Genomic DNA, 12,513 nt, shown 5'->3' with positions numbered 1-12,513 from the left:
ATTTCATTTCATTTCATTTCATTTCATTTCATTTCATTTCATTTCATTTCATTTCATTTCATTTCTAGAGACAGAGAGAGAAAGAGTGGGGTAATGGGGCAGAGGGAGAGAGAGAGAGAATCTTAAGCAAGCTCCAGGCTCAGCATGGAGCCCTATGTGGGGCTCGATCCCAAGGACCCTGTGATCATGACCTGAGTGGAAGTCAGGAATCAGACACTCAACGAACTGAGGCACCCAGGTGCTCCTACATGCTCTACCATTCCAGTATCACACAGAAAAGCTTCCCTATCCCCCATATCCTCTGTGCTTCATCAATTCATGTCTCTCTATCCCCAACCCCTGATCTTTTTACTAAATCCATAGTTTTGCCTTTAAACGAATGTCATATATTTGAGCTGTACTTGCCACTAAATTTTTCTGTGAATCTAAAACTGCTCTAAAAAATAAAGTTTATTTATTAAAAATACCCTTTTTAGGTGTACAGCGTTATGCTAAATGATTTAAAAAATTTTTTTATGTTTATTTATTTTTGAGAAACAGAGAGTGACAGAGCACGAGTGGGGAAGGGGCAGAGAGAGAGGAAGACACAGAATCCAAAGCAGGCTCCAGGCTCCAAGCTGTCAGCACAGAGCCCCGTGCAGGGCTTGAACCCATGAATGGTGAGATTATGACCTGAGTGGAAGTTGAACGCTTAACCAACTAAGCTACCCAGGCGCCCAGGTAAGTGATTTTTAAAAACATGCTTAAGACTATTGGAGGCAGGGGCGCCTGGGTGGCGCAGTCGGTTAAGCGTCCGACTTCAGCCAGGTCACGATCTCGCGGTCCGTGAGTTCGAGCCCCGCGTCAGGCTCTGGGCTGATGGCTCAGAGCCTGGAGCCTGTTTCCGATTCTGTGTCTCCCTCTCTCTCTGCCCCTCCCCCGTTCATGCTCTGTCTCTCTCTGTCCCAAAAATAAATAAACGTTGAAAAAAAAAAATTAAAAAAAAAAAAAAGACTATTGGAGGCAGTGCTGAGACAAATCACTTGACAGAAAACGACAATCCATATATACCATTAAGTATGAAAATGGCCATATTTCAGAAAGCATAAAATTAATATGAGCAGGAGTCGGCATAGAAGACTTCATGGTGAAGGTGAGACCCAAATGAGACCTTAGGAGCTGAGGGAGTTAATTTATGGAAGGGAAATAGGAGGATCAAAGGTCAAGTTACATAGAAGCAAATTTAGGGGAAAAGTGTTGTTGCTACCATGGCTACAGCGGAAGGTACATGTTAGAAGAGGATGGGAGATAAGGTTGGGAAGGAAGGTCAAGGTCAGGTTATGGAAAAATTTATTCATCAGCCTGAGGAGTCTTGGCATTTAACCACTATATACAGCATACAGCATAGTAGTTAAGAGCATGCATACTAGTCTGTGTTGCTTGCTTTGAATCCTGCCTCGGGCAAAGTGTGACTTTGGGTATTTTAGGCAACCTCTGAATTTCAGGTTCCTCATCTCTATAATATGGAAAACAGTAACACTTACCTTATAGGGTTGCTAGAGGATTTACTGAGTTTGTATCTATAAAGTGCTTAGGAAAGTGCAGGCACAGAGTAAATGCTTGCTGTTATTATTCATTCAACCATTCATTCTACAAACATTAAGTCAAAGACCTTCTAAGAGGCTGGCATTATGCAGATGAAGAGAAAATGTCTGCCTTTCAGGAAATCATAGCACAGCAGGGAAAATATTTGGATAAATATATCCAAGAAGACCAGAGACTTAAAAAGGTAAATTAAAGAAGTGAAGAACTGTACTATTATCCTCCATTTACTAGTTTCCTTAAATCCCTAGGAAAGAATTGATTGAACATTTATATTAAAAAGAAGCTTATAATATTAGCAGTTGGGAGTCACTGGAATGTGTTTTCTGGTTAGACAAAATTTTAAAACAAAAATCAAAACCCCATTGTGGTGGGTAAGTGGGGGCTTTAGGGGATCATTTTGCTTAAACATCACTCCTAGAAAATCTTTATTATTTATTTATTTATTTATTTACTTACTTAGTTACTTATGTTTCTTTATTTTTGAGAGGTGGAGAGAGACAGAGCACTAGTGGGGAAGGAGCAGAGAGAGAGGGAGACACAGAATCCAAACAGGCTCCAGGTTCTGAGCTGTCAGCACAGAGTCCAATGTGGGGCTTGAACTCATGAACTATGAGATCATGACCTGAAATGAAGTTGGATGCTCAACTGACTGAGCCACTCAGGCGCCCTATAAAATCTTTTCTATCTGATTACAGTAATCAGGAGAAAATAGCTTTTTGAATTCCTGATCCATTCTCCTGAAATAGCCAGACTGGTGTTCGGCACAGCCTTCCCACAACAAAATGGGCACCAGCCTTGTCTTGGGCATGAGTAAGTTTGTTATGGTTGTTAATAACTGCCTTGGATTTCTCATTTAGATAAACCACATCTCAAAATGTGATTTTTAGTCTACAATAGAAATATTTACGCATCCATCTGGGAGAGAGATTGATCTCAAAGTTTTGCCTCTAGAAAAACAAATCAGAGTCCTTCAAACCAAAGGATGGTCAGTGAGAGAAGAAAAGCACAGTCATACCAGTAGAGTGGTAGGTCATTTCACACTCAGGTCAAAGTAATACTTGTTATGTGTACCTTTCCAAAGTACATGCACCTCCCTAAGAAAGTAGAATCAATGTACAACTATCTTGTGGGTACATATTTGTCTATGTATTCATATGATTAATAAAAGTAACTGAACTGCAAACTGTGCACTGTGAATTCTGCAAAAGTAAATATTTGAGGGCATCTAAAAATGATCAGATAAGATTGTTAAACTACCTGAAAGTTCTTCTATTGCTCTGTAAAACAAAACTGATGGAAAGGGGCCTTTTAATAAATTGTTCTTCAGGGAAGATTGGAAGGACATGTTAATTTTTCTAGTGATAAAAGGTCAATGTCAATTAAAATACTTAATGCAAAACTGCCTCATTAGCGTGGACTGGTAGTTCCTCGCTCCCTCTTCCCAGTCCTGATTGCCATTCTTTCAAGGGATGAAGCAGGGAACAGAATGTGCACAAGGCTTTTTGGAGGAAGAAGTTTTAAGCTCGTCAAATGTGAAGAGTTATGGTAGTTGATAGACTTAAGATTAATGTAGTGCATGCATGATTCAAAACTATTGTTTGGGTATCTGCTTGTGCAAGGATCCTACACTGGGTGCAGGGTGACAAAGATAAAATGGAGGGCGTTTATACCTTCAAGAACTCAGAGCCTGATAGGGAAGATAATTCATGAACAGGAATACATCACAGGTATCACTACATGTCATAGAAAGATCCAGCCACCTTTGGCTATGGAGACCTGAGAAGACCACTCCAAGTACAGGGGGAATCATTCAAATTGCAACTTGTTAAAGAGAAATTATCATGTACCTGTGCTGCTTGAAATATCATTGGGAAGGAAAGGAAATATATTTGATTGGTTCTGGTGACATACTAGATTTACTTTTCCTACTTGGTAATAAATGAAATACCAACAGAACATTTAGAAATAGATTTAGAAAATTACCTGTACTGAAAAATATCCTATGAATTCAAGATTTTTGGCATTTAAGAATGGCTTACTTATATTTTTCATGAACTCCTTGATACCTGAAAGCTAATGTGTTTCCTCTCAACAGCCCAGTCAACCACAACCAACTTTTCATGGATTAGTTTACATTGGGTTTCAGAGAAACTGAGAGGTTATGTGTGGGCATACCCTAAATTCCTTCCTCATAAAAAAGCAAGCAAACAGAGACCATAATACTAAGAAAAGTGGAGCAAGTGAGTATTTATAAGCTACTAGTATAAAAATAATGAAATTCATTTTTGGAGAGTGAAAGGGAATAAAGAGTTTGGAATGTTGGCCAAAGCCCAGCCTGGCCAGATAAAGACAATTTTCAGATCCTGCCGAACCCTGTAAAACAGCTGGGGTTCTTTGCAGTCACAGAAAACACTTCACTTAGAATAGAATGATAAGATTCTGCATTTGGCTCTGGGAGTATTATATGTATGGAGTAAAGCATTTGTTGATTTTTTTTAAAAAAATCTTGTTTATTCATTTATCAAATATCAAGCAACTACTGTAATGTCATACACTGGGAGTATAAGTTGAATAAAACGAAATTCCATCTTTCAAGATGCTTACGGTCTAGTGGGACAGCACTAAAACCAGTCTGATCTGTACTAAAATGGAGACATGATATGGAGCAGAATGTTTCAAAGGAAAACTGAAATAGAGTGGTCATATTTTTGTTCTTTCATTAAATCCCAATATCTGTAGATATTGAAACCTGATTTAGAGCAAAATACATCACATGGATAATTCCCTGAATCAAGCAATGATAATCAGATTGGAAAAAGGGGAATATCTTTGCATTTCAGTTTTGGGTTTTTGTGTTTTTGTTTTTGTCATCTGTATTTCTCTTCTCAGTGATCAAAGGCAGCCAAGAAAATTAATACCAAAAGGCACCAAATCTGGGCTTTGTTATTAGGTGTGTTTACAAGGAACTTGGAATGAAATTATGAAAACCCTGATTTTTCCCCTCACACATTTGTCACAAAGAAGTATTTGATTTCTATGTTCTGCCTTACTAGCCACAACACAAAATGTGGAGAGACTGTGAATCTGTTACATGCTTCTGAAAGCTATCTTTCACAAGTGTTTCAGGCTATAATTATTCATTATCTTGGTTTTAACATTTTCTGGCCAACAAACTAACCTAAAGGCAGGAGTACAAACATTCTAAGAAAAATGACCAAGGAATGCAAACAAAGTCAGATTCTAAGTCATCTTCTCAATGGTGCGCTTTACATATTTGTATGAGATAGGTCCACAAATAACACCATTAATTAATTACCCAGCTGAAATATTTGGCAGTTATGGGGGTAGTAGGAGTAATGGGAGGGGGGAGAGTGAGTTATATAAATTTTTAGAACTATATTAACATTAAATCATTAAGATTGAAGTCAAAGCATCTTTGTAGTTATAATTTATTGGTTAACATGTATTTACAGAACACTCACTTATGTGCTTATTAGCTGTTTTAATTATAGGGCACACAGACAATATCCCTTATCTAGAAAAGCTCATGGCCTAGACACGAGGGCATACCACAAAGCAAGATAGTAAGATTGCAGTAACAAACACAGAGTTTTCTAGGGGCACGGAAAAATCAATGACTAACTCTGCTTAGGAAGTAATTCATTAAGGAGACAATATTGTTGGATCTAATAAAACAAGCAGAATTTTCAAGTCACTCAGGGCAAAAACCTTGCCATTTTTGGTTAATATAATAATGGTCTATTTTTCAGAGCTGCCATGCATTCTGACAAAATTTGCAAGGTGTTCTGTGATTTAACTTTAGAATGAGAGATTTCATATTACTTTATACTGCTACTTTTCAAATATGCTCAGTCACACTTGGGTAACTAAAATGCAATGCTAATTCTCTAATTTATAGGCATCTATGCAATAGAGGACACGTTCTAAATCATAAGTGTAGACATTTTTATCTCTCACGCAATTAAATGAAATTATATTCATTTAGGATGAATGTCCATATCTTTTTCCCTCTGAATAAGCCATTTATCTCCTTTTCTATCTCTGCCTATCATCTATATTTTTGAAAGGTGGTCGCATGATGCAGGCAAAAGTAGAAAGACACAGAGCTAGAAAGGGCTCTGTGGCTGTATGAGATGGCTGAAGTTGGATGAACAAACCAGCAAACCAACACAAGGGAAGAGAAAGGGGAGAAAATATTGGTAGGTATATTGGTGAGACTCCTCACAGGAAACAGATGCTACATTGGGTAACTGAGGAAAGTTTAGTAACAGAATTATATATAAATTTAGGGAAGCCACAAAGGCCAGAGGAGAGAATGGTTTTCAGTACCTGGGACTTGTGTGGAAAGAGTCACCTAAGAGAAGCTGGCAGGGACTCCTTGGGAAACAGATGGGGGCTAACTACCCAACTCCACAGCCCCAATGTCACACCCTGCCTTCCTCTCCTCCCAGTCTCCTCTTATTGGTGGAATAGGGAAGGAACAGGGAAGGGAATTGAAGGAATAGGGAAGACAAAAAGGTGGGCAGTCCCCTGGTTCTTTCTGTCGACACTGGTCAGCCGCCAGGGCACAGAGTTGACAAGAAGTAGTAGATCTGGGTGACAAAATGGACATTATCTAGCATAATACATTAGACTGCTTCCAGATTACAAATGGCCAGGTATGATGCAGGCAATTTGACCTTACCCTGTAGAGAGCCAGGAGGAGGAAAAAGTTAAAGCAGAAATTGATACGATCAGGTGGTCCTTTTCAAACATCACTCTGGTGACAGTGTAGAGAGTAGACTGGTGTAATGACAGGTTGAGTCAGGGACACCAGTTCTGGTTGCTGTGGCAAAAGTCCATGGGAAGTGGAGGACTGCATTAATGCAATGGCAGGGAGAAGGGACGAGGGTTGATTAGAAGGCAGTGTTGACAGGACTGTGTGTAGGGGGTGAGGGAGGAAGGGTGGGAATTGGGAAGACACTATCCAATTACCCCAGGGACTAGGGATGTAGTGGATAATACAGTCCTAGGAAAATAGGATGCAGGGTATACATTTCTCATGGACAAACTGTGAAAGTTGAAGATTATCTGTTCACAAGAGAGAACTTCACCCTAATAGAGACAGGAATTTCTAACGAGAGGTTAAAATATGACCAACTCTGTGTGTGCTGTGATAACTTCTGTCTGAAGTAACTCACTCAAAGGCTTACAGAGAAAGTGATCTCTTTTTTCCACATGGATGGCTGCTTAACTGTTAATTGGTGCCCTGAGGAAGCATTTAAGAGCTCTTGGATCAGACATGGGCAGTAGTAACACAGCTAGCTTCTATTTGGCTTGTACACATGGTAGTTATAAGCACAACTAATTATCATAAAAAACAGCTACCATTTTTTCAGGGCCTATTTTGTGCCAAGCATTGTTGCCTTACAACAACAACATGGCAGCTTCTTTATTTATACTTTAGAAATGGGAAAATGAGGAGGTTAAGTAACTTGCTCAAGGCCACACAGATAGGAAGCAGATGTGCTAGAGAGCATACCAATGGCATTAGGCCCACTCTTTAGGGGCATACAGATGCTGGTGGTATAAGGGAGTTATATGAAAATATTATGTGTTGGATACAATTACACACAAATACTTATGTGATTAATTATGATTTTTTAAAATAAATTAATTGCACCCCATTTCAGATCCTGAGAACATACATTTTGATACTTTGATTCGTTTCCTGGTAAGCTTTCTGAATAAGGTGGTTTAAGAAATTCTCAATTGAGAAGAGGAAAAGGAAGATGCTGGCCCAATAAAGCATTGAGACTAAGTTCCTTCAGGGAAAGGAACATGCCTTATTCATAAACTGCTTCCTTGATAGAACCTAAAAAGACATCTAGTATATGTTGCTGCTCGATATGTATTTCTGGAATGAATGAACCAACAGGAGGCTCTTTCAAAAGTGTCTCCCCTTGGAGATTTTTGTCATCACAAGGTGGAAGATGAGCAGCAAGATTAATTCCACCAGGCTGTATTTACATAGCAACATGGATCAGAATAGAAGATGTCTACTTAAAGCACACACAGAAACAACCACACAACTGTATCTCAAGAATTATTAATGGAATGTACCCAAAATGATTTTTTTTTTTTTTAAGAGCTTCACAAGGCCTGGTGGGATTGGTTCCAGTTGGCTTGGATGAGAGGTCACACAGATTAAAAATAGACTTTCTTAATATGGAACAATAGGCTACATTCATTTAACAAGACAGAAAAAAAAAAAAAAATGACAGGCCTCAGGGTGGGAATGAAGCTTAATCCTATTTAAGAGCTCAATTAACCCTCAGAAGATTGAGTAGGTCCTCTTCCTTCACTGCCATTCTTCTGTCTAGCAGAGCTTAAAAACAGAGATTCATAAAGAGGAATACATTTGTATATAACTGAAAATATTTTAAATGGGGCATAATAAAGTTTAGTAATACAAGAACCGTTTGCTTAGGCCATTATGGTCCTTTAAAACTAGAAGTAAGTCATTCTCTTTTAATTGTCAAATCTGTTACCATTATTAATAAAATATTCAAACACAAGTCTTTATCTTGACACATAAATTCACCGATTCTTAAAAAATAATTTCTTTCCTATAATTATCAAACAAAATTACATTTCCTTCTCATCAGTACACTCTCAACAAATCTGCATCAAAATCCACGCTGGAGTAAATTCCAATTATTCTAATGTTTTAATATATAGAAGCCAGGTTCTGTTCAAATTAGTCCATCCTGGGTCAGACATCTGGGGGCCTGGACAGGTCATATGTATCAATGGGTAGACCTTATTTTCACAGATCACCTTGTGGAACCGCTTTTGGAATGGAATTTATCAGCTCTTTTCATTGGTGCCCTAGGATTATAGAAATGACTCAAATCATTAAAGAGTGACCATTTCATATTTTGGGGGTTTTTTTGTGGTTAGATCATGATAAAAAGTGGTGGTTTCATTATATTTATGCTTCTTGTTTAATTAGTTCTTTGTTCTAATAAAACTATCTTTAAAATATTTGAGAAGCTTGAAACACTGAAGGCTTCTCCCTATCAAACCGAAATTATTTAAATGGCAGAAGGAAAAGTAACTCTTTGGCTCGCCATTCCCTCAAGCAGTGGCATTTCTATCCCTTCTTCCTTCCCCTGCCCCATCCCCCAGCCAAGAATTCACATCCTAATTTTCTCCTTAGGGTGTAAAAGAATTTGCTGACATTCTGGAATAAGATGGCAACTTTGCTGTTATAAACTTTGTTTAAATTGCACCTACTCTTGGAAATTACAGAGACTGTCACAACCCAAGATAAAGCATGACTTTGACCTTCTTTCTCTTTGTGATGTAAATGTTACTTAACCATTTATTTCTTGTCCCACCAGCTAGATACTAACACATCTATTTAAGGTATTAGAGCACTGGAACTATAATTTGAATTCATTTACTACATGCTATGAACCCGTTAAATACCACTGCCTTGTTAAATTGAACAATTTTTCTCTCAAACTGCCAGTTCAGTATTTTCCTTCTGTTCTGAAGGGCTACCTTTCAACATATTAGGGTCAAGATATCAGATATAGCCTAAACAGGAGAGAAAAGTTAAGCTCATGGAAGGATACAAACTATGAAAGCTTTTTGGTGAAAACTACCCGGTGGCAAAAGTAGGGTCACTGAACTAGAAAGAGAACATCCTCCATATAAAAATTATCGGACAAACTAATGCTTTCGTGTGAGGCCATTTAAGTCATGACAACATTTAGATGATAGCAGAAACTTTAACATGGTTCTTACAAAGTCACAAACACCAAATTTCTAAGTGATATGCTTCAAGTTTGGTAGTATATCTTCAATTTTTAAAAAAGATTATTATTATTATTATACATAAAACATAAAACAGTACTGAGGATAATCAAAAGATATTTTTGAAAAGCACCTGATTCTATCAATCCAAGTCTAATTTTTCACATTTCCATGTTTCTCCTTAGTCTTTATCCATTTCCCATGGTACTGCTAAGCGTTATAATCATAGCCCAGAGCATAGATACATTTTCTAATTTTCTCATACAATCATTCATATTGCTTCAAAATTATACTTTTGATGGTATAGCATCAGCTTTAAATAAGTACACTTCGTTCTGTGACTACTATTGTAAGCTATTTAAGACGAGAAAATAAATCTTGATGATTATTGACAATTGAGTTCCAAAGGCTGTTCCCTGGTACACTAAACAACATCTAATTCTTTTCCTCAAGAAAAAAAGTTGTGGTTATAGTTACAAGTAAGGCTGCAAGAAGCACACATCTTATTCTAACATGATGTAACGTTCTGTTAGAAAACCACATTTTTTTCTTACATTCTGAGCAAAACAAATAGATTTTTCAGAAATTCAATCATAACATTTGCCTAGAAATTGATGAGATTTATACACTTTTGATATTTAATAAAATGTCTACATGAAGATGGAATTTTACTCTAAAATAGGAAAATAGGAGGGAAAACATAACCAAATGTCCACTTACCAGCCGTTTCCTTCTCTGAAATACCTGGAATAGCCTGAAAAAAAAAGCCACAAAAATTATGTTATCACTAGAAAGAAACATCAAAATGTTATTAGGAATAAAATGAACTACCATAAATGCAGCAAATATTAAACAGAACCCAGCAGTAGAGAAATGAGCAGGCAGGGGAACTGAATAGACATTTTTCCATAGAAAGCATACACATGGCCAACAGGTACATGAAAAGGTGCTCAACATCACTAATCATCAGGGAAATGCAAATCAAAACCACAATGAGGTATCACCTCCCAACTGTTAGAAAGGTTATTAAGAAAAAGACAAGAATAACAAGTGTTGGCAATGATATGTAGAAAAGGGAACCCTTGTGTACTGTCAGTGGAAGTATAAATTACACAGCCACTAAGGAAAACAGTATGGAGTTTCCTCAAAAAATTAAAAAATAGAACTACTATATGACCCAGCAGTCACACTTCTGGTATGTATCCAAAGGAAATGACAAGAGGATCTCAAGGAAATAGCTGTACTTCCACGTTCATTGCAGCATTATTCACAACAATCAAAATATGGTAACAACCTAAGTGTCCATCAATGAATGAATGGATAAAGGAGATGCGGTATATACACAACGGAATATTATTCACGCGTGAGAAAGAAAGATATCCCACCATTTGCAATAACATGGACCTAGAGTACATTATGCTAAGTGAAATAAGCCAGACCAAGACAGACTCTGCATGGTATCATTTATATGTGGAATTAAAAAAAAAAAAAAAAAGTGGAACTTCTAGAATCAGAGAGTAGAGATGTTGCCAAGGGCTGGAGAAATATGGAGAATTTGATAAAAGGGTACAAAGTTTTGGTTATAAGACGAACAAGGTCTGAGGATCTAATGTGTAACATGGTGACTATAGTTGATAAAACTGTATTGTATAATTGATTTTTTTTGATAACTGAAATTTGCTAAGAGAGTAGAACTTAAGTGTTCTCACACCCCCCCAAAAAAGTAAGCATGAGAAGTGATGGATGTGTTAATCAAACAGATGGTGGAAATTCTTTCACAAAGTATGTGTATATTAAATCCCATGGTGCACACTTTAAATATCTTATAATTTTATCAGTTATACCTTAATAAAGCTGAAAATAAATAAAAATAAAAATGAGAGTTGGGGAACTATCAGTAAAGTTACTAGATCCAGGTATAATAATTGTCAATCATCATGTAATTCTTTTCTTCTCTGAAAACTCCTATTACCCTGAAAAAGATGTTGGCAATAAATAAAACCAAAAACATTTTTTGAATTTAGGTAAAATTTTTACAGTTCAATTTCTTTGTCCTGTTTTGGAGGCAGAAAAAATAAATTGTTTGGTGGGTGTCTGGGCATTTCAAATCTCTGCCTTGTCTCTTCAAGGCTCAGATTCCTCCTTTATTAGACAGGGACAATCACATCTACTTCTTAGGGTCACTGAGAGGACCAACTGTAGTAGCTTCTATAAAGCATTGAAGGTCCTCAGGAAAAGGTAGCTGCTGTTACTGTTTGCTTCTATGGGCATTAGGCCAGTGGGTCAATTTACCGATATGAGAGGTCTAGAAGTTCAATTCCCAGCAACTATCATCTATCACTATCACTGTTTAAAAAACAGAGCTCAAAATGAGATGTTTTCAAAAGACTTTAAAGTATAAATGTCTAGTTCTACTCTGTGGATATTCTAAAACAAATTAAGGAAGTTGAACTTCTGGTTCCCATTCACCTCAATTATTCATGTATATAATATCATAAACATGAGGGTATTAAGTTGTACTGGAAGACTTCGATCCATCTGACCCACTAGGATTTCATACCTTTTAACCCCAAACCACTGACCAAACAAGATGTCTACAACTGACGTCTCTCCCTCTCTTCAGGGACAAAGTCCTGAGTTGGGGTAAGAGAAGTAGGCTAGTAGGCTTAAATGGGTGATTAGTTTTGTTGTAAGTGTGTGTGTGTGTGTGTGTGTGTGTGTGTGTGTGTGTGTGAGAGAGAGAGAGAGAGAGACAGAGAGAGAGAGACAGAAAGAGACAGAGAGAGAGAGAGACAGAGAGAGACACAGAGAGAAAGCAAGAGGGAGAGAGAGGGAAAGAGAGAGGGAGGAAATAGCATCAATCTTTATTTCCAAAAATATCAAATATCAAGATACCACCTTCTTTGTGAGATACTGATTAACTGCTGTGATCCTCACCTTTGGAACTTACAGAATTTGGAGACTGATGCAATTTTCAAATAAGGGGAAAATGTCTCTATGGGTAAAAAATGGAGGTTTTATTTTGGCAAAATTAATCTACGGTGAAAGTATATTTTGACCTAATATCTGTCTACATGTAGTTGTTCACTTCTTGTCCTCTGGGCA

At 37.3% G+C, this 12,513-nt stretch overlaps 1 protein-coding gene across 7 annotated transcripts in view; it reads right to left on the bottom strand.

Annotated features, from left to right (window-relative positions):
• Nucleotides 1–12,513, bottom strand: part of DLC1 (DLC1 Rho GTPase activating protein) — a 563,102-nt gene that overhangs the window by 202,995 nt on the left and 347,594 nt on the right. For all 7 annotated transcript variants that reach the window (XM_040490111.1, XM_040490112.1, XM_040490109.1 and 4 more), the window contains one exon: nt 10,129–10,162. In XM_040490111.1, coding sequence (XP_040346045.1) covers nt 10,129–10,162 — 34 coding nt within the window. The remainder of the gene's footprint in view (nt 1–10,128; nt 10,163–12,513) is intronic.

The sequence above is a fragment of the Herpailurus yagouaroundi genome, unplaced genomic scaffold, assembly GCF_014898765.1.
Source record: "Herpailurus yagouaroundi ecotype Mexico unplaced genomic scaffold, PumYag 181, whole genome shotgun sequence".
NCBI classification, from domain to species: Eukaryota; Metazoa; Chordata; class Mammalia; order Carnivora; family Felidae; genus Herpailurus; species Herpailurus yagouaroundi.
The sequence above is the reverse complement of the archived record's forward strand: the minus strand, read 5'-3'. Positions and strand labels throughout refer to the sequence as shown.